This window comes from Canis lupus, chromosome 25 (assembly GCF_048164855.1).
Source record: "Canis lupus baileyi chromosome 25, mCanLup2.hap1, whole genome shotgun sequence".
NCBI classification, from domain to species: Eukaryota; Metazoa; Chordata; class Mammalia; order Carnivora; family Canidae; genus Canis; species Canis lupus.
This window is the reverse complement of record NC_132862.1, coordinates 18,479,451-18,505,148: the sequence shown is the minus strand read 5'-3', so window position 1 is coordinate 18,505,148 and position 25,698 is coordinate 18,479,451. Positions and strand designations below refer to the sequence as shown.

The 25,698-nt window shown below is 39.7% G+C and overlaps 1 protein-coding gene across 1 annotated transcript in view; it reads right to left on the bottom strand.

Annotated features, from left to right (window-relative positions):
* Nucleotides 1–25,698, bottom strand: part of TMTC1 (transmembrane O-mannosyltransferase targeting cadherins 1) — a 273,784-nt gene that overhangs the window by 211,990 nt on the left and 36,096 nt on the right. The window contains exon 5 of the mRNA XM_072798473.1: nucleotides 22,654–22,860. Within this exon, the coding sequence (XP_072654574.1) occupies nucleotides 22,654–22,860 (207 nt within the window). The remainder of the gene's footprint in view (nucleotides 1–22,653; nucleotides 22,861–25,698) is intronic.

Genomic DNA, 25,698 nt, shown 5'->3' with positions numbered 1-25,698 from the left:
TCCCCAGCCCAATCCAGCCCTATCCACCGCACCCCCTTTATGCAACCTTCCCAGTGCAATACGGATTTGAAGTGACTTCTTATCTACCCACGTCATTCCATAATACCCCTGGGCTTCCAGAACTAAGCCTACCTCTGTCCTCAGCTGTCCATTCCTCATATGCTCCAGTGTCTGCTCTTACATATGCTAAACCTTAGAGTACAGTGGAAAGGACATGTGTCAAGGAAGACCTGCATTCAGATGCTGACTATGTGTGTTACCCTTGACAAGTTATTTTCTCTGAACTCAGTTATCTCATAAGTTAAACATGGAAATAATCAAGCCAACTTGGATCGGTTATTATGAGGCTTAAGTGAGACAAGTAAAGAAAAAGCAACCGGCACATCATTAAAACACTGAAGCTAGGCACTGATGATTATCCAGTTAACCCTGAAAACAACTCCATCAGATACATGCTTGTTATCATTCACCTTTTACAAATGAAACTGAGGCAAAAAGAGATTAAGAAACTTGCCAAGTCACAGACGGCCTGGATAGCAGAGATGCTTCAGAACTGACCCCAGCACTATCTTCACCAGTGGCAGTCTTCCCAGGCCCAGGGTCATCACTGGTGAGAATGTCTTTGGTTGACATAAAAGCCACAATAAGGGGCATCTGGGTGGCTCAGTTGTTGAGTGTCCGCCTTCAGCTCAGGTCGCAACCCCAGGGTCCTGGGATCGAGTCCTGCATCGGGTTCCCCACAGGAAGCCTGCTTCTCCCTCTGCCTGTGTCTCTGCCTCTCTCTGTGTCTCTCATGAATAAATAAATAAAAATCTTTTTAAAAAGTCATAATAAAAGGGGAACCCTTAATATCTTCTAGGAAGTTTATTTATTAATCACATATTTTTATCCCTAAGGTCAAAGACTAATAGCCTTTTTGATGGCATAAAGAGGTCCCGAGAGGTAGATGAAGGTCTCAGGTGTTACCACACTCATGCCTCTTTTTCTTCCAGAATTAACACATTTTGATAGAAATTTCCATCTTCTCAACACACTCTGCCTTTTTCCTCTCCTGGTTGCAACCTGACAAAATTTGCAATCAGGTTGGCTCTATGTCTCGGTGTGAGCTTGAATTTCTTATGAGCTACTTTTCTATTCACCCCTTATCAGTCTCCCTCAGTTTCTGTGCCATCAATAATTTTTCTGTACACAGCACATCATGTTCTTTTTTTCACCTGTTTCAATATTGCTCTGCAGTCTTTCTATTGTTTTTCTTGGGAAGCTTCCCATTTCTTTGTTTTGACAACCTAAGGCCATTTTTTTCATTGCAGTTTCCACAGAACATTAATGCACGTGAAGATGTTTACTTATTTTCCCTTAAAGATATGTAACCAACATTTCACTAAAGAAAATAACTTGCTTCTGATATTACTGCTGGAGTCTTTGTACATTTGCATAATGCAATGATCCCTGTTCTCTCTCACTCAACCCAGGAACTCAATGTGCCCTAAAATATATGTTGGTACATCTGCTTTCTCACCGAGCAGACAAAAGGTACCTATTTAAACTGTGATTCATTCTTTCCTAATCCAGTACTGCCTTCTGCCTTCTTACATTTTCATATGTCTCTTAAACTTCAGGGAGGTACGAGTGTGATGTCCACAGGACTTACTTACTTCTGCTGAACACAGTTTGCCTGTCTCTAATATTTTCTTAAATTTTATTTGGTTATTTGAGAGAGAGAGCCAGAGAGAGAGCAGGGGAGGGGCACAGGGAGAGGGAGAAGCAGACTCCCCGCTGAGCAGGGAATCTGATGCAGGGCTTGACCCCAGGACCCCAGGACCATGACCTGAGCCAAAGGCAGATGCTCAACAACTGAGCCACCCAAGCGTCTCCTGCCTGTTTCTAATAAGGCCACATGCCTTTTGAAGAATAACTGACATGCTCTGATTTTTTCAAGTGGGTTCTAGGAGACGCAAGAATTTTTCATATGGATGAACCCCTGACCCCTTCCCAGAACATCAGTACTCCTTTCACATCCTCACATTTGGCACACTCTTCCTTTGGGCTGGAAGCTAGAAGATCATAAGTTACTCTGACAGTTCCACAAACCAAATGGAAAATATATATGTTTTATGAATCACATTATGGAAATATCTGAGCAAAAGGCTTTATAAGAATACACAAATTCGCCATGCTTTTCGTATCTGACTGCCACTAGCAATTTTTCACAAAGCTCATTTTAAAAAGACAACTTAATTTTACTCTAATTTCAATACTGATTATTTGGAATTTTTATTTCCTTCTTTAGCTTTTTACACCATCTGCTGTTATGGTCAATATTTCTAGGAGGCATGAATCCTTCTGCCTGAAGACACTGCCACTTTAAAATGTTACTACAATTAAGGGGATTATCTGGAACCTCCAGGGCTATTCCAACTGGTTGTAAACACAGTCAGAACATTATTTGGTAGATCTGTTTGTGTAAGGTCCACTTCTCCATAGTATTTCACTTCTACCATAATAATTAGGCTATTCCAGACTAGTTAAAAAGATGTAACAGTTAAGCAATCAATCATATACCACTGTGTTCTCATCACAGCCTAGAACTAAGCTGAATTAGGTGAGCAGAGGGGAAGCCCGCGACCGAAGGCAACACCAACACCCACCCAGAAGACTGGATCCTCATAAAGGCATGAATGCAAAGAACCTTCTGCATTCTGCAAAAAGGAGCATCTTTAAACAAACAACCTGATCACTTTTTGAGGTTATAAAATTTCTCGTCAAAACCAGCTTAATCTTTGCAGAGGAAAAATACAGGGAACTGATTTTAAGAGGTAGAAGTCAGGCTGCAGTAATGTGACTTCCAGGTTCTTCACGTATTAGCTATGTTATTCAGAGCAAATTACTTATCTTCCTTGTGTCCCCATTAACACACCAGTAAAATACGGACAATAATGGCATCAAACCATAGAGCTGTTGTGAGGATTAAATGAGTTAATACATATAAAGCTCTTCAAACAGTGTGTGAATATAGCAAATTCTCAATGAATGTCAGTTATTATTACTAATTATATTCAATATACTCTGGAGAATTAGTTATTGGAATTCAGTATTACATCTAAAAGAGAACTGTCAACTCATCATTTAGCATATGTTTAGTAAATACTTATGAAGTTACACTCATTGAGGTGATGACATTTCATAAAACACTCTAGCATAAAAGTTGATGGACAAGTAAAAAAAGTTGACTGCACTTGTAACTCCTGTGCAAAATCTCAAAAGCTGAGATGAGTATTGCTAAGAGTCCCTGTTGGCTCAGATGGACTAAGGGATCAAGAGGGGCCTCTTAAAAAAGCCGTATCCACCTATGGCGGGCTGAAAATCAACTGGATGTTGTTACAGGTGACAAGAAAGCAGGATAAAAAAAGAAATCTGAGTCAGCTTCACGTAATTTAGGGCTTTCCCAGAATAGATATCCCTGGATTATTCCAGTTCCAAAGATACTCCTCAGTTCTATTATAGACTATAGGTTAAGGAGATCAAAATAAAGTAAAACCTGGAGATTTCCATGGGTACATTTTCTCCCCATCCACATAAGACCTTTTAATCTATTTTCTATGTGGAATTTGACCAAATGACCAGATTAACCAGAGGCTGAAGCATATTTAGGTGGGAAAAATGTGGCCTTAGAAAACAGCGTATACACATAAAACTCAGGACACAGCCACTGGCCCTGAGGAGATAGCAAAGGAAATGGGGCTGAAGGCACTCTTAAAGTAGACTTTAACTATATCAATACAGCTCCATTCCTTAGAGGAAAAAAGAAAAAAAAAAAAAATCTTTGAAATAAACATGACCAAACATAGTATGGGTGTTTGCTATATATTTTTTTTCAAACTCACTTGAATATTTTAAGTTTCTCAGACCAAAAAAAAAGGAAAAGAGAAAAGCAGCCTTTTCTTACTTAAAATTTCTCCTCAAAAAAAAAAAATTCTCCTCAAAAAAAAAATAAAGATAAAAACTAAAAATGATATGAATAACAGACTACATGATCATCTATGCAGAAAATCCAATGGAATAGACAAAAAAAAAAAAAAAGAACCTCTTGGAACTAATAAGCAATTATAGTAAAGTTGCAGGATACCAGGTTAATATACAAAAATCAATTGTTTTCCTGTATATCTGCAGTGAACAAGTGGAATTTGATATTAAAAATAGAATACTCTTTACATTAGCACCCTCAAAAATGAAATACTTGGGTGTAAATCTAACAAAATAAGTAGAAGATCTATATATGAGGAAAACTACATTTTGATAACTGAAATTAAAGAACTAAATATATGAAAAACTGTTCCAAGTTCATGGATGGAAAGATTCAATATTGACAAGATGTCAGTTCTTCCCAACTTCATCTATAGATTCAATGCAATCTCAATCTAAATCTCAGCAAATTATCTTGTAGATATTGACAAACTGCTTCTAAAGTTTATATGAAGATGCAAAAAATTTAAAGCAGCCAACAAAATATTGAAGGAGAAGAATAAAGTTGGAGGACTAACACTACCCAGCTTCAAGACTTACTATAAAGCTACTATAATAATCAAGACATTATTATATTAGTGGAAGAACAAACAGATCAATGGAACAGAATAAAGATTTCAGAAAATACCCACATAAACAGAATCAACTGATCTTTGACAAAAGAGCAAGGCAATACAATGGAAGAAAGATATTCTTTTCAACAAATGGTACTGGAACAACTGGATATCCACATATAAAAAATAAATCAAGACACAGATTTTATAGATTTCACAAAAATTAACTCAGAATGGATCACAGACTTAAATGTAAAACACAAAATTATAAAACCCTTAGAAGATAACATAGGAGAAGTCATAGATGAGCTTGGGTATGAAGATGACTTTTTAGATAAAACATCAAAGGCATGATCCATGAAAGAAATAATTGATAAGCTGGACTTCATTAAAATTAAAACCTTTTGCCCTGTGAAAAATAATGTTAAGGGAATGGGAAAACAAGCCACAGACTGGGAGGAAATATTTTCAAAAGACACATTTGATAAAGGACTTTATCCAAAATATACAAAGAACTCTTAGAACTCAACAATAACAAATAATCTGATTAAAAAATGGGTCAAAGACCTTAACAGATACCTCCCCAAAGAAAATTTACAGGTGGCAAATAAGCCTATGAAAAGCAGATGAAAAACATACATTTTCAGGGAAATGAAAATTAAAACAGCAATGGGATACCACTACACACCTATTACAATGGCCCAAATTCAAAAGCTGACAACACCAAATGCTGATGAAGATGTGGAGCAAAAGGAACTCTGGTTCACTACCGGCGGTAATGCAAAATAGTAGAGCCATTTTAGAAGATAGATGGGCAATTTCTTACAAAACTAAACATACAGGCACCACTGGATCCAGCAACTGGGACTCCTTAATCCTTATTCAAAGGGTTAAAAGTTATGCCCATAGAGGGATGCCTGGGTGGCTCAGTAGTTGAGCATCTGCCTTTGGTTCAGGTCATGTTCTGGGGTCCTGCGACCAAGTCCCACATGGGGCTCCTCACAGGGAACCTGCTTCTCCCTCTGCCTATGTCTCTGCCTCTCTGTCTGTGTCTCTCATAAATAAATAAATAAAATCATAAAAAAAACCCTTATGCCCATACAAATACATGCACACAGATATTTATGACAGCTTTATTTATAACAGCTCAAACTTGGAAGCAACCAAGATTTCTTTCAGTAGGTGAATGGATAAACTGTGGGACATCCAGACAATAGAATATTATTAAGCAGTAAGAGAAATGAACTATCAAGACATAAGAAAGCATGGAGAAAATGTAAAAGCATATTATTAAGAGTAAGAAGCTAATATGAAAAGGCTGCATACTGTATGATTCAACTACATGACATTCTAAAAGGCAAAATTATGAGGACAGTAAAAAGATCAGTAGTTGCCAGGGGTGAGGAAGTGGGGAAGAATGAATAGGAGGAGCACAGAGGATTTTTAGAACAGTGAAAATATTCTGTAAGATATGATAATGATGAAGATACGTCATTATACATTTGTTCAAACCCCCAACAGAATGTACAACTACAACAATGAACCCAATGTAAACTATGCACAATGGGTGCTCTGATAGGTCACTGTAGGCTCCTCCTTAGTAACAAATGTACCATTCTGGTGAGTGATATTGATAATGGGGGGGCTACACATGTGTGGGGGCAGGTTGATGGGAAATCTCTGTATCTTCCTCTCAACTTGGCTGTGACCCTAAAACTGCTCTAAAAATAGTTTAAAAAACAAAACAAAAAATAAAAACCAAAAAAAAAAAAAAAAAACAATGACTGACTAGTACACCACTGTGACCACAATGAATTGCTTTGGCGTGCCCACGGTGAATGTTTACACAGAGATACATTTACTTTGCTGTTGTTTTTTTCTCATGTATGTGTCGTTTTATTCATTATTTCCCTACCCCTTGACCAGGCACAAAACAGGTTAAGTAATAAATAATTACTGAACGGATGAGTGGGTCATCGATTGAATGATTAATGATGAGTTGAGAAAACAACGCTGGGCCATAGTGTATCAGTGAAAATTTCCAATTCATTCTCTCCTTTATCTTAAGAGTATCGTAGTACGATTCATGATTTCTGTTTCAAAATCTCTAGTACATGTTTGTTTTTTCTGAGGTTCAGCAAGTTACTTCCATGTTGTGATTCTCTTCCCGTGAATAGTTTTACTATTGCCCACATATGTTCAGTGGGGGCCCTCATGATTGATCAACGCTCAGAGTTCATAATAAGAGATCTGGACTGCCTGTGTTTCTGTGTTTGTAATCCAAGATAGCAAATGGTCAGTTTCCCAAAGTATTCATCACTGTTTCGGGTTTCAATAACAGCAAATTCTTCAGGGACAGAACTCTTTTTCTCACTATTTCTCTTATGCATTACAGAGCTTTACTTGAGTTTCTTTACATTATTTGATTTTTTAAATTGAACTACAGTTGACACAATATTGCATTAGTTTCAGGTGCACAACAGTGATTCAATGACTACAACTCTGTTCAGTATGTGATGCTCACCACAAATGTAGCTACTGACACCATACAACCCTATTACAATACCATCAACTATATTCCCTATGCTGTACTTATCATCCTCCTGACTTATTCATTCCAGAACTGGAAGCCTGAACCTCCCATTCTCCTTCACCCATCTTGCCCATCTCCCACCCCACGGCCCCTCCCCGGCAACCATCACTTTGTTCTCTGTATTTATGAGTCTGTTTGTGCTTTTGTTTGTTCATTTTTGTCTGTTTATTAGATTCCACATGTAAGTGAAAGCCTATGGTATTTTTCTTTGTCTGTCACTTACCATAATATTCTCTAGGCCCACCCATGTTACTGCAAATAGCAAGATTTCATTCTTTTTTAGGTCGAGTAATATTCCTATATACATTAACTTTAGAAGTCACAATCAAAAGTCCACAAAGCAGGGGTGCCTGAGTGACTCAGCTAAGCATTCGACTCTTGGTTTCGGCTCAGGTCATGGTCTCGCGGTGGTGGGATCTAGCCCTGCGTCGGTTCTAGCCCTCCGTGCTCAGTGCAGAGTCTGCCTTAAATTCTTTTTTCCTCCCCCTCTGCCCCTCTCCACTCATGCACACATGGCACTCTCTCTGTGTCTCAAACAAAACGTTTATTAATAATCCAAAAATCAACACTATTTCTGCCTTTCCCTTTCTCTCTCTCTCACATATACACACACAAAATCGATCCTTCAGAAATGTCACACATAAAGGAGTTTCATTGAAGAGCAACACAACCATCCAGCAGAAAACTCTGCAGATACAATAACCTGGGACCCAAGATTGCATCTATTACTGAACAGCTAGCTCAGTCTAGCTTTACGGAATTTTTTAAAAATGGTATTTAATGACTGCTTACAGATAAAATGTGATACATCCTACCTAGTATTTCACTTTAAAGTGAAGAATAGTTTTCTAAAAAATGCTAAGCTGGGTGCTATAAACAGCAAACCCCCCCCTTATCTCCAGCGTGATGATGACATGGCCAAGAACCAAGCAAGGCATCAGGAGCACCCAACATGTAAAATGGCATAAAGCCACTCGGGCTCCATGAAATGCAGAAAAAAGAGGAACAAGTAAATATTCCCAGTAGAACTTCTGCCTTCCCTACAACAGGCCTTTCTAGAAGTTTCTTGTAAATATTTCCAGGAAATCTTGTAAGGGGTCTGACCTTGCTAACTTATATAGTAGAATCAGATGGACATAGGTTCAAATCCTGGATCTTCCTCTTTCTAGCAGGGTAATGATGTGAAAATTATGTTGCCTCTGTAAGCCTTGCTTTTCACATCTATGTAAATGTGGTGGGAGGACCTACTACTTCCCAAGGACTTGGTGACGATTAAAAGTTTCTCTCCTGGCTTGAAATAGGCAATCCATTTTGTTGCTTTTTTACCTCCCAATGGAATGAGGCAAGAATGACTTAAGCCAAAACTCTCAAGACCTTGAAAAGTAGCACCACAAGTATATGAGAAAGCCTGCTTATCTCCCTATGCCCAAATGTAGAAAGACTGGACATTTTCAGATTAGTGCACAAGTGATAATTGGGTGTGTGTCGTACTGGGCCTCGTACTTTAAATATTTCATACCATTTATAAGAACTGATTATTTCTACTTTATGGATGTTGAAATCACTTAATCCAAGTTTAAAATGCTACTAAATGAGAAATCTGGGACTTAAATCCATTTTGTGTGGTTCTGGATCCATGCACCTAACCACTGAGCATACCACTGTTCTACCATTATTAAAGGTAAATAAAGAAGGAAATTATAGAATCACTTTTGGGGGCAGTTACATCAATAAAGGTCTTCATGTCAACATACTATTTTCCTTATGTGGAAACTAAACTGTTTCTTATAGTCAAGCTTGAAACCTAGTCTGATATACAAACTTGGTCAGAATTTATCTTGGCCAGGGATCCCTGGGTGGCGCAGTGGTTTAGCGCCTGCCTTTGGCCCAGGGCGCGATCCTGGAGACCCAGGATCGAATCCCACGTCAGTCTCCCGGTGCATGGAGCCTGCTTCTCCCTCTGCCTATGTCTCTGCCTCTCTCTCTCTGTGTGACTATCATAAATAAATAAAAAAAAATTAAAAAAAAAAAAAAAAAGAATTTATCTTGGCCAAAGTGAATTCCTGGCAGTTAATAGCTGCAGTCTAACATGGAGCTGCACTTGCTTATCACTTATGAAAATGTAGTCAACATTGGGCTGCAGAGCTTCCAATCGACCATGCCAGAAAAAGATATTTGTTTTGCATCTGCTCATTTCCTTTGCCAAGTAGAAAAGCAATTATCTGTGCCAATACAAAACACAACAGCTGCTTGGACACAATACACATAAGAAGAAATGATTATTTTAATCAGAAACCAGAAATCAAAATTATATCAAACTTACCATACTGAATACATAATAGGAAGGGATTATCACCTCTGTGAAATTTCCAGTAATTTCTATTCTTTAGAAGAAAATCATAAATCGAAAAGGCTTAAATCAATTAACAAGTGTGGATAAATGGTATATAGCTTCTTCCTACCGTGGGCAAATGCACTTTCAAGGCTCCTGGTAACTTTTCTTAAATACAAGAATTCCTCCAAAATTGCAAAAGTGTGTAGAGAAAATTTTATATAAGGTATGATTTTAATGGATAAAGAGAAAATATTGAGCTTTCACAAATATGCAGGATTCAGTTATGCCAAAAATCTCAGAATTGCTGCTTTGTCATTCTCACAGGTATCTTGGAGAGATAATGGTTTAGGGACAGGTATCCCTGGTATCCATGGTGGCTCAGTGGTTAAGCATCTGCCTTCAGCTCAGGGCGTGGTCCCAGAGTCCCAAGATCGAGTACCCACATCGGGCTCCCCTTGAGGAGCCTGCTTCTCCCTCTGCCTATGTCTCTGCCTCTCTGTGTGTCTCTAGTGAATAAATAAATAAAATCTTTAAAAATATATATCAAAGGTTTGAGTTTTTTCATCTTCACTTAAATAATATGTTCCATCCAGCTTTATGGTCAGACTTCTATCTAGTACATAGGAATCTAAAACAAAGATGAGCATGCCACTTTTGTTGTTGCCCTTCATATGTGGGAGTCAAAATCCCTTGGCATCTCTCCCAAATTCCTCCATGACAGGGCTCCTGCCAACCTTCTCAGCCTCATCTCCCACTACTCAACTCCTGAGCTGCTTGTTGTTGTGTACACACACACACACACACACGCACGCACAAGCGCACACACTCTGCAAGTACATGCCACTGTGTTCTCCATGCTGTACCTTCGGCCTGGGAAGCTGTCCTGTCTTTTGTCAGTTCACTGTCTCATCCATAAAGACAGCTTGAGCCAGATTCCCCCAGCAGACAAGCTATATGCTCTCCTGTTTGTATTTCCTATCATTCAATGCGCAGATATCTAATTGTGCTTATCACCACAGGTGACATAACCTTTTTACCTGTATGACCTCTCCACTGGGATATACGCAAGCTGACACTGGGCCAATCAGTCCCCTTTAAGGGAATATGGAGTGAGGACACAGTCAAACTAGTCCACCTCTTGGGCAGAATTGAACTGAGAGGCTGTATGAAGCTAGAATTGAGGCAGCCCTGCACTAATCAATTAAGAAAACTCAGTCTATAAAAAGAGGGGAAAAGGAAAACAACATGGATTTTTTAAAAAGCAAGAGACCATGAAGCCCCAGAAGATTTGGACTTTGCCAGTTTTTGTGCCCAATGCCCAGACTCCATACCCAGGCTGGGGAGCTATTAGATTCCAGTGTATCCTTCTAATTAATACCCCAATTTGCTTAAGGTTAAGCAAGTTTTCAAAAGCTTTTGTTCTTTGTAAGCAAATGATCCCTAAGACATTTTCATGCTCAGTGTTTAATAAATGTTTACTAATGAAATGAGTCAACAAACTGCCTCTGAATAGTTAGCAGCAGGAGCCAGCTTCCAAGTACACAGCACTGATTACAACCAGGATGACTGAAGGCAAAACATGTATAAGGTAAAATGTAACTTTTTTAATGTTGACAGTTTACATCAAGACATTTAAGTTCTAAGACCTTAGGCAGTCAAGAATTCAAGATGGAAAAGGAAACAAGAAAATAACAAAATGCACATTAGCAAAATTTCCTCCACCATCCACTTCGTTACTTCTGAGAGTCCCTCATTATGGTCATTTCTCAGTGTCTTCTCCTTTCAGGGTCAACCTCCAACTCCCACACAACTTTCAACCATGCACAAGCCCACGGGAGACACAAAGAGGAAAAGTAACAGCACAGCTACCTGGGTGTCTGGCCAAAACAGACCTTAGAGAGAATTTCAAATGGCTGGAAACCACTCCATCCCACCTCCCCTGTGTCACATCATAGCTAGGTAAAACCAAAACCCATGTGAAGTCACTGGCCCAAGGACCCCAGCAAATCACATTCAGACTGAACCCAGTTTTCCCACCAATCAGGCCATGGCTCTTTACACTACCCTGTGCTGCCTCTCATTTCTTTACACCCAAGCCCACCCTGGGTAACTCTTCCATTTCCAAAACAAAAACAAAAAACAACCTATCAGCAACCCTACATTGTTCAAATTTTTCACAAACAGCAATAAGGCACAGTGATGACAGTGTTCAAGACATCATGACCTCTTAGCCAACAACTATTATCACACCTGTATTTTCTGCTTCAAAATATATAATTAAGGGATCCCTGGGTGGCGCAGCGGTTTGGCGCCTGCCTTTGGCCCGGGGCGTGATCCTGGAGACCCGGGATCGAATCCCACGTCGGGCTCCCGGTGCATGGAGCCTGCTTCTCCCTCTGCCTGTGTCTCTGCCTCTCTCTCTCTCTCTCTCTCTGTGACTATCATGAATAAATAAATAAAATCTTTAAAAATATATATATATATATATATATAATTAAGATTAGCATCCAATCTTAATTTATCTAAAAGGTTTACCTAATTCTTTGTGGCCATAAATTATACCATATAAAGAAGAGGATTGAGGATAAATGCACAGCTTTTCAGTGACTTTGCATAAAACCCAAACTGCAGTTTTATAATGAAATAGACAACTTACTTATTTTTAAAAATTTTTAAAGATCTTTTTAATGCAATCTCCACACCCTATGTGGGACTTGGACCCATAACCTTGAGGTCAAGAGTTGCAGGTGTCACTGGCACCCCTAGACAACTTTTTTTCAATCAAAAAACAAATTGACCATAACTGCAGTACAGATTGTAATTCCTTTCACAAAGTCACATTCCTTTCATACTCACAAAGAAAAATTACTTAAGGAGCCAAATGCAAAGTAAAAAAAAAAAATCTATGAAAAAGATTTAACAGTCAGGAACTAAAAGCTCTGCCACTCAAAAGATGAAATGTATTGTTTATTCATTAGGGGCTGAGGGCATCTCTTGCTCTTAACATGAAACAAACATTCTTCCTCCCCTCCATCCAACTCTGACTGGTTGTTTGGATTTGGTTTGGTTTATTTTTTTTCCAAATTATGATATATTAATCGCCTTCATTCCCTAAAAATCTATACTTATGTTCCCTTTAAACACTTTACCAATACTTTTAGAGGTTAAATCGTTACAAGCAAATCTTTAATGCCAGGCTCCTCATGGAGACTGCCGCTTTGGGTGATTTCAAAATCAATACGTATTTTCTACACTATATATAAAGTAATAAATATCATGGTTTGAATAAGATGAATGGCATTAAAAATTCATAAATTTACAACATGAAACACATCTTCCTATATGGTTATCTGATCATCTACCTAAAAAACTGATGTTAAATCTTTATTATTTTATTTGCAACCTAATGATTTGTTTACTAAAGTGATATTTTATTCCACAGTAATTCTAAATACATAAAAACTATGAATTTTTAAAAGTTGACTGTTAGTCTCATAAACAAAGAATAGCTCTACATGCATCTTTGAGACAATTCATAATTAGCATGGTATTCATCAGTTAAGAGTGTTAACACAAAAATTCTATTATCCTGCTAACCTTCAGTGAACTTTCCATCATGGGTACAAGAATGTTTTTCTTGTATAATCATTTCCCTTTAAAATGTTGTAAACTTGGGACGCCAGGGTGGCTCAGTGGTTGAATGTTTGTCTTTGGCTCAGGGTGTGATCCTGGGGTCCTGGGATCAAGTCTCACATTGGGCTCCCTGCAGGAAGCCTGCTTCTCCCTCTGCCTGTGTCTCTGCCTCTCTCTGTATCTCTCATGAATAAATAAATAAGATCTTTTTTAAAATGTTGTAAACTTGTGAAAAAAGAGAAAATAACTATCACAAACGCAAACAATCAAGACTATACCACTTTCTTTCTTTCATAAATAAAGCAAAGAAATGGTGAATGTGCTAAAAAAAATTCTAAACAGTAATTTTCCACATTGGCTTTGGCATAAAATAAGCATGAAGGGGAAGAGGAGCTAAATCCTAGCACTACCGTTATGAAAAGCAATTTTAATCTCTTTCCATATAGTAGCTCAATTTGTTCCTCACAATAACCTCATGGTATCAGTATTACTACTGCCCGCACACAAGGAAACGAATGACACAGAGAGCTGAAGTAATTTGCCAAAGATCACATACATGGGAAGCAATGGAACAGAATTAGAACCCAGGAACTCGGGGATGAGCCCATGGTCCTTGTACAGTCTCCCGCATAGGTTTTTATAAGAATTAAAACTGTAAGCTGCCCATAAAACCTGTAATATGATCTCTGGCAGTTGGTTAAGTACACACATGGGACATGGTAACTCTAATGTTGACATTGATGAAAAGCACAATCATGATGCTTGCTTCTGAAATCATCTGGATTTCCACAAATCATTTGGATTTCCACAAAAGGTACCTCTCCAAACTCTTCTTGAATTAAAAAAAAGTGTGTTTAGCGACGCCTGGGTGGCTCAGCAGTTAGGCATCTGTCTTCAGCTCAGGTCATGATCCTGGAGTCCTGGGATCGAGTCCCACACCAGGCTCCTTGCAGGGAGCTTGCTTCTCCCTTTGCCTATTTGTCTGCCTCTCTCCCTCTGTCTCTCATGAGTAAATAAATAAATATTTTTTTTTAAATGTGTTTCTCAACCCTGTATATCTTTAAGATTCTGTTACATTCAGTCTACAAAACATATTACCAGATCAAAACGTGTGGCAGACGATTTTCAGAATGACAAACTGAAAATCCCACCAAATTATCTGAAGCCACCGTGAATGGATTGCCAGGCATCGGCACAAGGTTCTCATGAAAGAGTTATTTATATAGATCCTGAGTGTTTACGATGTTAAGATGAGCTGATACTGCTATTATAATCACTTGATAACCTCTCAGCAGGCTAACACTTAAAAAGATAAAGAGAAAAAAATTATTAAGCTGGATGTCAGTAGCATTAATGAAAAGAGCAAAGAAATCAGCAGTCAACTCCCTACACATCCTAAGAGCCCTTGCTGTGCTCTGAAAAAGAAGGGAGAGCTGTTTGGTGGCCTGGAGGCCACCCAGCCTCTTAGGCACATGGGACAGAGGTGGAGGGCTCCGTACAGGGACCCATTAGGGGATGGAAAAGCATGGGGCCTGAGACTCTTCTAAGAAGAGCCTATTGTGGCAGTGACAAAACTGCATGCCAACCAGAAATGCCTATATTCTGATAGTTTTCTCTTTCAACATATGTCCTTGTGCATCCAGTTGGAAAGCAGATGCCTAAGCTTGATTGCTCTACACTGAGAAAGGAAAGAACTTATCATCTACTGACTGAAATTCACAGGGGATCGAAGATTGCCAAGAATCAGTACCCAATCAAGATTAAACAGAATGAACCAGGGGCTGTCAGCAGTTAGAAACTCTACCAACTGCTATCCATAAATTAAAAGGAATTTTGCCTCCTTAGCATGTGATTTATTTGGAAGAAGCTTTTAGTGCTAAGTTCTGAATGAATCCAAGGAACACTTTATTGAAATGATCCATTTTAGTGCTGAGCTCAGTTCAAGAACCAAAGCTGATTACTATAAGCTTTCCCACAAACTCATCAAGATAATTCCCGCCTCACCACATACTCTAGGTCTGGTTCAAAAACAGTAATATCACTCTCAGCTAATGGTTAGAAAACAATATGAGGAAAAACAATTCTCTTCTAATTCTCTATCCACACAAGAGAATACTTTTTTGGTAAGCTCCATATTTTGGAAAAGCTACTCTGAAAGAATTTCAAAGCCCAGCTTGGGTAAATCAGCCCTATTAATGAACAGTAAAGGCACATGAATGATAGTATCACGATAAACACAGTTCCTAATTGAGAAGTCCAATAACACAGACTCAAAAATAATTTATTAATTAAAAATTTTTAAAAGAAATTTCCCAGGCAGCCCAGGTGGCTCAGTGGTTTAGCACAGCCTTCAGCCCAGGGCCTGATCCTGGAGACCTGGGATCAAGTCCCATGTCGGGCTCCCTGCATGGAGCCTGTTTCTCCCTCTCTCTCTCTCTCTCTCTCTCTCTCTATGTCTTTCATGAATAAATAAATAAAATCTTTAAAAAAAGAAGAAATTTCCTACCATTTCCATCATTCCTCTAGCAAAGCATTACCACTGGTTCACTCTTCCCAATAAAATATTTCTTTCTCCACAGGAAGACAAATGCCTAAGGTGATCACTCACTGCCTTTCTCCAGTGCCTTCACATTCACTAAGCAGATCTGCAGTTGACTGACATCAGAAGGTACCACGAGGCCGTAGCAAAAGCTACCATCAGTTCGCTTTGTTAAAACGAAATTGACAAACTATGAAAAAACTCAGGGTGTGTGGGACAAAAGTCAGAAAAGGTACCCTTTGGAGACTGTGCCCACGTGATAGGTTGATAGTGCTCACAGTTATACAGTTGTTTAATAATAAATAATTCTAACAATAATTATGCTAGCTGGTTTGATTAGTGTCTTTATATAATATAGCCTAAGAGTTATTGCATTCTTGGATTCTCCTATCATGAGCCTGCCTCGCCTAAATAAGTCATAGTGATGTGGATACAGCCATCCAGGAACAACTAAAGACCAAAGAACTTAGACCACTGAGGAAGCGAGAAAAGTCTCTAGCAAAATGTGTCCCAGTTCATCTTTAAACAAAGAAAAGTGAGAAAAAATGATAGGTAGCAACTGAATTTGCAGTCTCTTTATAATAAAATCATAGGGCAGCCCCGGTGGCGCAGCAGTTTAGCACCGCTTGCAACCCAGGGTGTGATCCTGGGGACCCGGGATCGAGTCCCACATCAGGCTCCTTGCATGGAACCTGCTTCTCCCTCTGCCTGTGTCTCTGCCTCTCTCTCTCTCTCTCTCTCTCTCTCTGTGTGTGTGTGTGTCTCTCATGAATAAATAAATAAAATCTTTAAAATAAATAAATAAAATCTTTAAAAAAATTAAAACAATAAAATAAATTCATAGTTAACATCTACTTCCATGAGGTGATCTGCATTCTTAACAAAGATTCATCACTGAGGTTCACACTTGCATTAAGAGATTTTAAAAGTAGGGGAAGGGATTTATTATTATGAATCCACAAACTTTACCTGCAACTGCTGGATGATTTTCTGTGTAGACCTACTAGTTAACTCGGACCTCTTTCATTTGGTCATTTAACTTTTTTTTTCTTAAGATTTTATTTTTAAGTTAATCTCTATACCCAGTGCGGGGCTCAAACTTACAGAACCAAGATCAAGAGTCACATGTCCTAGACTAAGCCAGCCAAGCACCCCTGGGTCATTTCATTTTGGAAAGCAGCAGCTGAATGAGATTGAAAAAGGCTTATTTGAAACCAGTCAAAAGAAGAAGTGTGTAAAATTGGAGGTGAGAGGGAAACAAAAGAGAAATCTGTTATTAGTAATACAGGCTTTCAACATATTTTTTTTCTGTCCCTTGCAAATCACACCTGGCTAGCTCACAAAGTTTCTCTCAAAGCTAATATGAGACTACTAATAATGATCTGAAACACACTTGCCCTACTCATAGGATCAAATGTGTGGATGAAAGTTCAAAATCTCACCTCAGGAGTTTAATCTGCACAGCATTTCTTACTTTGGGGAAAAAGAGTGCAATGCCAGGTCTACAGAAATAAAGCATTAAAACGACACTTAAAAGATCAGTTACCCATTCCCATCAGTGAAGGTCAAAATATTTAAATGCCTCCCTAAGTCCCCTGAATTTAATTACCTCACAAATTCACTTTAGTGCCAAACCGTTCTCTAGTCCTAAACCTGTCTTAGTTTCTTGATTTGCATGCCTTTGTGCAAGGTATTTACAAGAAAAACTTTAAAGGCCTACTAAAGTAAAACTCTAACGACTGTCTTGCCCACAAAGGTAGAAAATGAGCTCATTTTAAGTAAAAACACCATGATCAGCATCCAGTCAAGCTCCATGAGGGCTGGGCTTAGTTTGCTTCACTGCCATAATCTTCCCACCAAAACTGATGCCTGGCACATAGTAGATGCTCAGTAAATACTATTGAATGAATGATCCCTGACAGATCCAGGTGAAAAAAGAGGAAATGAGCAAGAATTTATTGAGCCAAAAACTTCTCTTCAATGCCTATTGTGATCACTGTCACTTAAATATGAAATCAATCAAGTATGTATATGAAAGTGACTATACAGTTATATATAAATGTCAGTAGAACTTACTGAAGATAAGATTTCACGTAGAATTCACTGATCTTTTCAATGTGAAAAAGAAAGCGTGTCTATATGTGAATGAATTTAATATTAATGGAGGAGATAAGGGAAGGAACGTTTACATACAAAACATTCCTCATTTCACATGGAATAATTCAGTAAAACATAGCATCAATTGAAATTTTATCTGATTCCATAGTGTGTACCCTAAGTCTGAGGGGTATTTTTATACTTTCTACTCATAAGTTAATCACTGAACCACAAAGAAAAACCAGCATCTGAAAAAATGTAGGATTTTTTTTGTGGGTTCAGATTTTTCCCTGAGCACAGTAACTTCTGAAAACATATTTTAAAAGATTTCATCTATTTATTGAAAGAGAGAACAAACAGCAAGGAGGGGCAGACAGGGGGAGAGAGAGACAGAGAGAGAGAGAAGCAGGCTCCCCGCTGAGCAGGGAGCCAGACTCAGGGCTCAATCCCAGGATTCTGAGATTGTGACCTGCAAGGAAGGCAGATGCTCAACCGACTGAGCCACCCAGATGTCCCTTCTGAAAATGTTTGAAGTAATAGTGTTCAGCACAATTTTTTTGTCAGCCTAATGCCATCTGTGCAATACAAATGCATACTAGCAAATGGGCTCAAAGTTCAATCAAAAAACAAACCAAAAAAAAAAAAAAAATCCCATGCAAACTCCTCATCCCCCGCCTGCATACTGTACGTTCACCATTTTCATGGTGCATCCTGGTTTCCAGAAACCCACAGGGGATGGAGAATAGTTACAATATTAAACTACTAATAATGATGAGGCTGCCTGCCATGTGCTGAATGGCTACCTGAGTACCAGGCACCTGTTTATATGCTTCTTATCTGTGCTATTGCTCTTAGTCCTGACAACCAATCTGAGAGTAAAGTGTAATTACTACTGCTTTCCCCATCTGGAGATGAGGAAACATAGGCTCAGGGAGATCATATCTTGTCCAAGATCAAGTAAGCAAAGGAGCCATGATTTAAACACCTGAGATATTAAGAACTAGAACAGCATCACCTTTTTGAACTTGTATTTGCTTTACCTGATCACCTTCTGACAAAAGGTTCGTGCATAGTTTTTTTTTTCAAATATTTTTTTAAAGATTTCTTTATTTTTTCATGATAGGCATAGAGAGAGAGAGAGAGAGAGAGAGAGAGAGAGGCAGAGACATAGGCAGAGGGAGAAGCAGGCTCCATGCCAGGAGCCCAAAGTAGGACTCGATCCCGGGACTCCAGGATCGCACCCTGGGCCAAAGGCAGGCGCCAAACCGCTGAGCCACCCAGGGATCCCCGTCGTGCATAGTTTTCAAAAATAATTTTAATTCTAACCAAATGCATACTAAAAACATAATACCTTTCCTTTCAAAAGAGAGAAAATATATGACAACTTTCCAAAGTAAAGAAAATGGTCCTTCTTGCCCACAAGCACGGTAACTTAGTAAAACTCTAGTGCAGTTCCAGTTGTGCTGTATACTGCTCTTCAGACACCACTGTTTCTAAAATAAATACTCTGAATCTCAGAGTTCAAAAAAAAAAAAAAAAAAAGTGACCTACAAGAGAATATCATCTGATTTCATGTATTAGCACCAAACCCTATATCAAAGCAAGTCAAAAAGTGCTTCGGGTACAGTCCAAGAATGACTGCAAGAATCTTTTCCCAAGAGTGCAACAGAGCGGTGAGCTCCACACAAAATGATACAGGTGTCCTGCCTCCTCCCCAAAGCTAAGTCCTCACATGGGACCCTGGATTTGAGATCACGGCCAATGGACAAAGCACAGGCTGAAGGGACAACAGCTTGAGTTCCATCCCCAACCTTAACGCTTACTGTGTAAATATGGACAAAGTTTTTTAACCTCTAAGATCTCTCATTTCCTCCTGGCAATGGGAACTCTAATAGCCATCCTAAATGGCTACTATGATGGTTGCAGGGATAATAGAGGGAAGTGTTAACCAAACTCTTGGTGCGTAGTAGATGGATAATGGATACACAATTTCCTTCCTTTTTCTGAAGGGCCTTCCTCACTAGTGTGCTGGAACTAACTCACGCTGGCCTGTAGAAGAGGACTATTAAATTTTTAGGAATTCTGCAGGCCAGTTATTAAATACAGCCATTACTGAAAAATTCAACTTTAAATTTTAAAAATCATCTTAAAAACAAAGGTGATAGACACTCAAAGCTCATCACTTCCTAATTAGGTTACTTCAATTTTACTATTATTTAAGCTCTTGAGATTATGTCTGTTGTCTGTGAGGCAGTGGAAATACTGTGCAATGGTGAGCTCCAGCCCATTTCCCCCAACTCCACGGTCTCAGTCAGTGGAATCACATTTGTAGCCTGAAATGTGCCACGGTAGGCGTGCTTATGGGAAACTGGCAAACTCTACAAGTCAGGATTTCCTTTCTTTGAAGAGCCAGGTATTAAACATTCACCAGCATCCCTCTGGTATTCATAATTCATCCCAACCCTTTCTGCTGCCGTGTCTTTCATCTCTCCTCTCTACAACGTAGCTACATACACACACGTCCATCAAATTTAAAATAAGAATGAAAACAAAAACCTAACACACCTCCAGATAATACCCTTTTCCACCATTCCTCCATTTTTTAAGATTTATTTATTGAGAGAGAGCAAGAGTGTGCAGGGGGACGGGCAGAGGGAGCGAGAATCCTGAAGCAGAACCCCCCTCCCCCAGAGCATGGAGCCCCAGTGCAGGCCGATCTCTAGGCACTGAGATCATGACCTGAGCCGAAACCAAGAGATGCTTAATCAACTAAGCCACTCAGGTGCCCCTCCACTATTCCTTCATTGCCAAATATACTGAAAATAGTCTTTCTGTGCTTAATTCCAATATTTTCTTACCATCAATTCATTAATTTACTCATTTCACAAATATTTGAGCAACTAGATTAGCCAGACACTATGAAATTATGGGGCATATGAAGGTGAATGAAGCCCAACATGCTTGCTCCTTCATGAGAGTCACATGTTCAAGCCACTATGAAAGTCTCCAATGTTCTATTAATTCCTTTTTTTCCTCCTTCTTGGTCTTTCTTTTAAAAATTTACATTTCCCTAAGTGCTCTGTCTTCTTTTCCTTCACAGTCCTCCATAAAAAAAGTCATGATTTCCTCAATGATAGGACTGTTGATCCCTTTTTCCTTTGGCAGGAATTTCATACATTTCTGTGATTTCACCCTCCCTCAACTCTCAGAAAACCTATTTCTCCCCTAGTCTACCCATTTCAGTAACTAGCACCCCCATCCATCCAACTGTTGAAACCAGAAACCCCCAAATCCTTATTTCCTGCCTTTCCCTTATACCCCCTCTTCACAGTGGCTTGAACATGTGACTCTCATGAAGGAGCGACCATGTTGGGCTTCATTCACATTCATATCCCACATACTTTCATAGTGTCTGGCTAATCCAGTTCCTCAAACATTTGTGAAATGAGTAAATTAATGAATTGATGGCAAGCACCATCAAGTTCTGTGGGACCTATATCCAAAAGATGTCCCAAATGCAACACAGCACTTCATCTCAGTCCCTATCATCCTTGGCCAACACCTTTCTTTTTCATTCAATCTGTATAAAAATCTCCAAACCCTCCTCCCTGCTTTATTCTTGTGCCCGCACATCAAGCACAACAAAGAAGCCAGCACACATTTTAAAAAAGAAATGTAATCATTTCTCTCCACGCTTAAACAAACAAAAAACTGCTACAGTCTTCCCTCTCCACCCAGAATAAAATCCAAACTTGATTTCATGGCCAACAGGTCTCTTCTGTATCTGGGCCTGGCCATTCCCTGACCTCACCCCTTCCAACTCCCACTTGCTCATTACCCCAAGTCTGGATCCTTCTGCCCAGATGTTGGCAGGTCATTCCCAAGGATTCAGGAGGCCTTTCCTGACCAACCAACTCAAACTTGTCCAGGCCAAGCCAATCCATCACTCTCCACCACACTGTTCATTCCTTGATGGTTACTTAGTGTCTGTCTTCCTCTACTGGAAAAGAAGCTACACAAGAGGAAAGACCTCATTCTCCTTATTTACTATAACATCCCTAGGGTCTAGAACACTGCCTGGCACTTGACAGATGGTCAACAGATATTTGTTGATGAATGAACCAATGAATGGCACAAGATCCAAAAAACAGGCGAAGGCGGAAATAATTGGAAACTAAGACCCTGAAATGAGTTTTCTGGGACCACACAGAGGAATAAGAACAGCAGTCTGAAGTGGTTAAGTGCTAATAGGATGAATCTAATTTCCATCTTTATTAAATTCTGACTCGCCCATGGTTTGAGCTATTTTAGAGGCAACCTAATTTAGTGAGGACCCATTCTGATAAATCTATGTTAATTTTCAGCAGTAGGCCAAAATATTTTTAAAAAGAAAGAAAACTACATGCTTTAGAAAAGATTGTCCTATATCCTCAAAAACATTTCTGAGAAGCAGGGTCCCCTGGGCTTCCTCCCATACTTAGGCTGTAATCAATTCCTGTCACATGGGAGAGTGGGAGGAGGGAGCAGGGGAAGGTGGTGCGCTCCTCCCCCACCTCAGAGGAGGGGCCTGCTCTCCAGCTCAAAGCTCTTCCACTTCCACTGGGTGTTCTTCACTGAGGCTTTCCAGACCCACACCTCACCCCCGCCTCCAAATCAAGGCAGACAGTAGGGCTTCCACTTGTCTCTTCTAGGGACTTCTTTCTTACCTCATCTAATACAGGGAAAGGGAAGAATGAAGAGGACGAGGAGGGAGGGAAACGAGAGAGCAGGGCTGTCATGAAAAACCCACTCAGCACTTCACTTCACTTCTCCTGCCCACCCACGTGACACCAGGTGCTGCTCACTGGTGAAAACCGGCACGAAGAGCCCAGCTCAGTACCTCATCATGGACCACATAGCTCGAGGAGACCCTGGGAATCCGCTGCTCTTGGGTTCTGGTGGCGATGGTGAGTGGCAGCCACCCCAAGCTCCTCGGTGAGGAAATCGATGTTGTTTTCCATTCTCTCGGTGAGGGTGTGTGGGCAGTGAGGGGGGCTGAGGGCTCCCCAGCTGCTGTGGGCTGCGCTGATGGATGACCCCATTGCTCCTAATGGTGCACATGGAATTGAGGGGAATCAAGGTCAAACAGAATGACAAGGCTTGCAACAAGAAACAGCAGTCCCCTGGCCCACTCCCAAGTCCTGTGCCCTGAAGCAACCATTCTCAAATCTTTTAGCTCTTGTGTTTCTGTTATGTATCACAATGTTTTAAAAATAACGTGATTATGCTATCATTTCTTTTTATTTTAGAACTTATGACTTACTACTGTAGAAGACTAAGTCTCAGCCCCTCTTACAGGGTCACCCGCACGTACACACACATTCACACTGTCTCTTCTTCATCACTTGTCTTCCAAATATATTTCTTTCAAAATATGTGGTTGAACTGGTATTTGGGATTTACATAATTACGATCTTGAAAAGTACTGTTCAAAGCTGATCCATCCAACGTACCTTGATTACATTTTCTTTCATGAATCCTCTGAGATAGAATTCATAACCACTGAATGGGAAAAATTAGAATGTCTGATACTACCAAGTGATGCCCAAAGCAAAGCAAAGCAAAGGGTATTCTCAGACATTGCTACAATCATTTCAAGAGCAATGCTTCAGTCCAGGACACAGTGAACATGCATCCATCTGTGGTCCCAACTCCACTTACATGGTTATGCCTGAGAGAAACCCACAGGTATTTGTGCACACACACACAAAATCCTGTGCAGCCCAGTTTATAATAGCAAAAACTGTATCTCAAAATCCCAATGTTAAATGGAAGAGCAAGTGATATTATTTATATAAAGTTTGAAAATATGTTTTAAAATATCCTGATATTCACTTTGATATTCAATTTGATATCTATACCAGTATATACATATTAGGTAATGGCATAAAAATAACCACAGAAATGAAAAGTGATGAATTCAAGATTGTCGTTACTGCCAGAGAAAGAAGTTAGGGACTGGAGTCGGGGAACGTTATTCTCTGCATGTTGGAAATTTTTAGAAAAGAAAGAACAGTGAAAAGAAACTTAACTTTCAGGAGTTGATGTTTCATTGAAACTGTTTCTTCCTAATGGTGATGTCAAGTCAAAGCAATCCTACTCCATTCCTATGGCCCAATCTTAAAATTTAGAAATGAATTGCTCTTCATGTAGAAAGGCTTCCAACATTTTTTTCTGTTACTGTTTCTTTCCTGCTGCCTGAATCATATGATAAAAGATCTCAAGAATAACCTAATGCCTAGATGTTTATTCTAAATGAGCAGATAAAGTGGGAGGAGAGCCCTAAGAGTTTGTGCAAAACTGTGTGTGTGTACCTTATTCTGGGAAAATGGGACATAGTTCTGTGGGATTTTAAAAAGGGTCATGACCCCCAATACACTCAGAACGTCTGAGCTGACCTCATGACACAAATGTGAGCCCAGGTCTTAGGCAGCAGATGTCCTGGCAGGTCTCTCGGGCCCTCTTTGCTCTGTGTTCATTCCTTGGTAGCAGAGGTACTCAGAGGCAGCCCTGTGGCTCCAAAGCACGCAGACAAGGACCCAAATCCTGGCCCCACCTGGGATTTGGTGACTCTGGAGAGGTCACTTTCTGTGATTCTGTTTTCTCCTCTATAAAATGAGGCTAGCAGTGAGGATGAGCATTATTGACTTCATACCTGTAGATGGTGTGGCACAGTGCCTGGCATGTGGCCAGAACTCAAGAGATCTTAATGGTTATTGGCCAGATCTCCCTGGTACATGCTCCCCGTTCCCTACTGCTGTTCACAACCGTAATCAGCTACTGATGTAATTACTTATACGACATCTGCCTCCCCCAGTACTGTATATGCCTCTGGAGGGAAGAAATCTTATCTCTTGTTCTTGACTAGGTACAGAATGAGTATGTGTTGAATGGGTGGATAAAAGGATGAAGAAAAGAATGAATGTCTCCACTTATGCAGAGCTGCTGGCTGTGAGAGCCAAAAGTTACTAAAAACCAAAGCAGAGACTATAAGCAGTACAACTTCTGAGCTACATATCAGCAGTATGATTCCTCCCATTGAACTTCCAGCAGTTTAGTATTATGAAGGTCAGGAACAATTCTTAAAGAAATAAAAGAACAATTATCCCCTTTGAAAAAACCCTGGCTCAGCAGTGACCAGATGAAGAAGAAAGGAGGATATAGGCTACGGTGGGCTGGAGAGTCCCAAGACCAGAGGAGACATGACTTCACTGATGAGGTTAAAATTGCTTTGGACTGGACCACAGGGGAGGGTCTGCAGTCAGTTGTCACATCCTTCTGCTGTCAGTGAGGCAGAGCAGAAAGGGGTTAGGAGGCAGAGATATAGAGGATGCAAAAAGGAAGCAAAAAGATGGGTTGCCTAGGTTGTTCGGTAAAAAGTAAGGCCGGCACCACAGCCACAGTCCCTCACATTTGTTGAGAGGATCTAGAGGAAAGGCATTCTCATATAAGCCAAGGGGAGGTCCTCTGGCTCATAGCTTTCTTGGCATGAGCTTAGGTCAAAATGATAACTGAGCTCCTTCCTTTTACACGCCTCTGAGATTTACAGAGAGCCAATAGAGCACTAAAGTCTATTTAAATTATCTCCAAGCACGCCCAGGCAGGAAGGTGATCAGAATTTAATGACTCATCTCAGTTTGTTGCCACTCAATAACATTGCTCTTATCTTTATGTCAAGGAGTATAAGAGGTAGGGAATGGGATAAAAAGGCAGGATTTTTTTTAAAGCTAATTCTTCACTGGATAAAGTAGAAGAATAAACCAACCACATTTTTTAAAAGTTCAAAAGGGCCTTATAGTTATTGAAAAATGGGGTCTGCATGGGAAATTATTAGTGGAAGGAAGAGGAATATGTGCTTCCACTTTTAGTATGCCATAGAATTCTT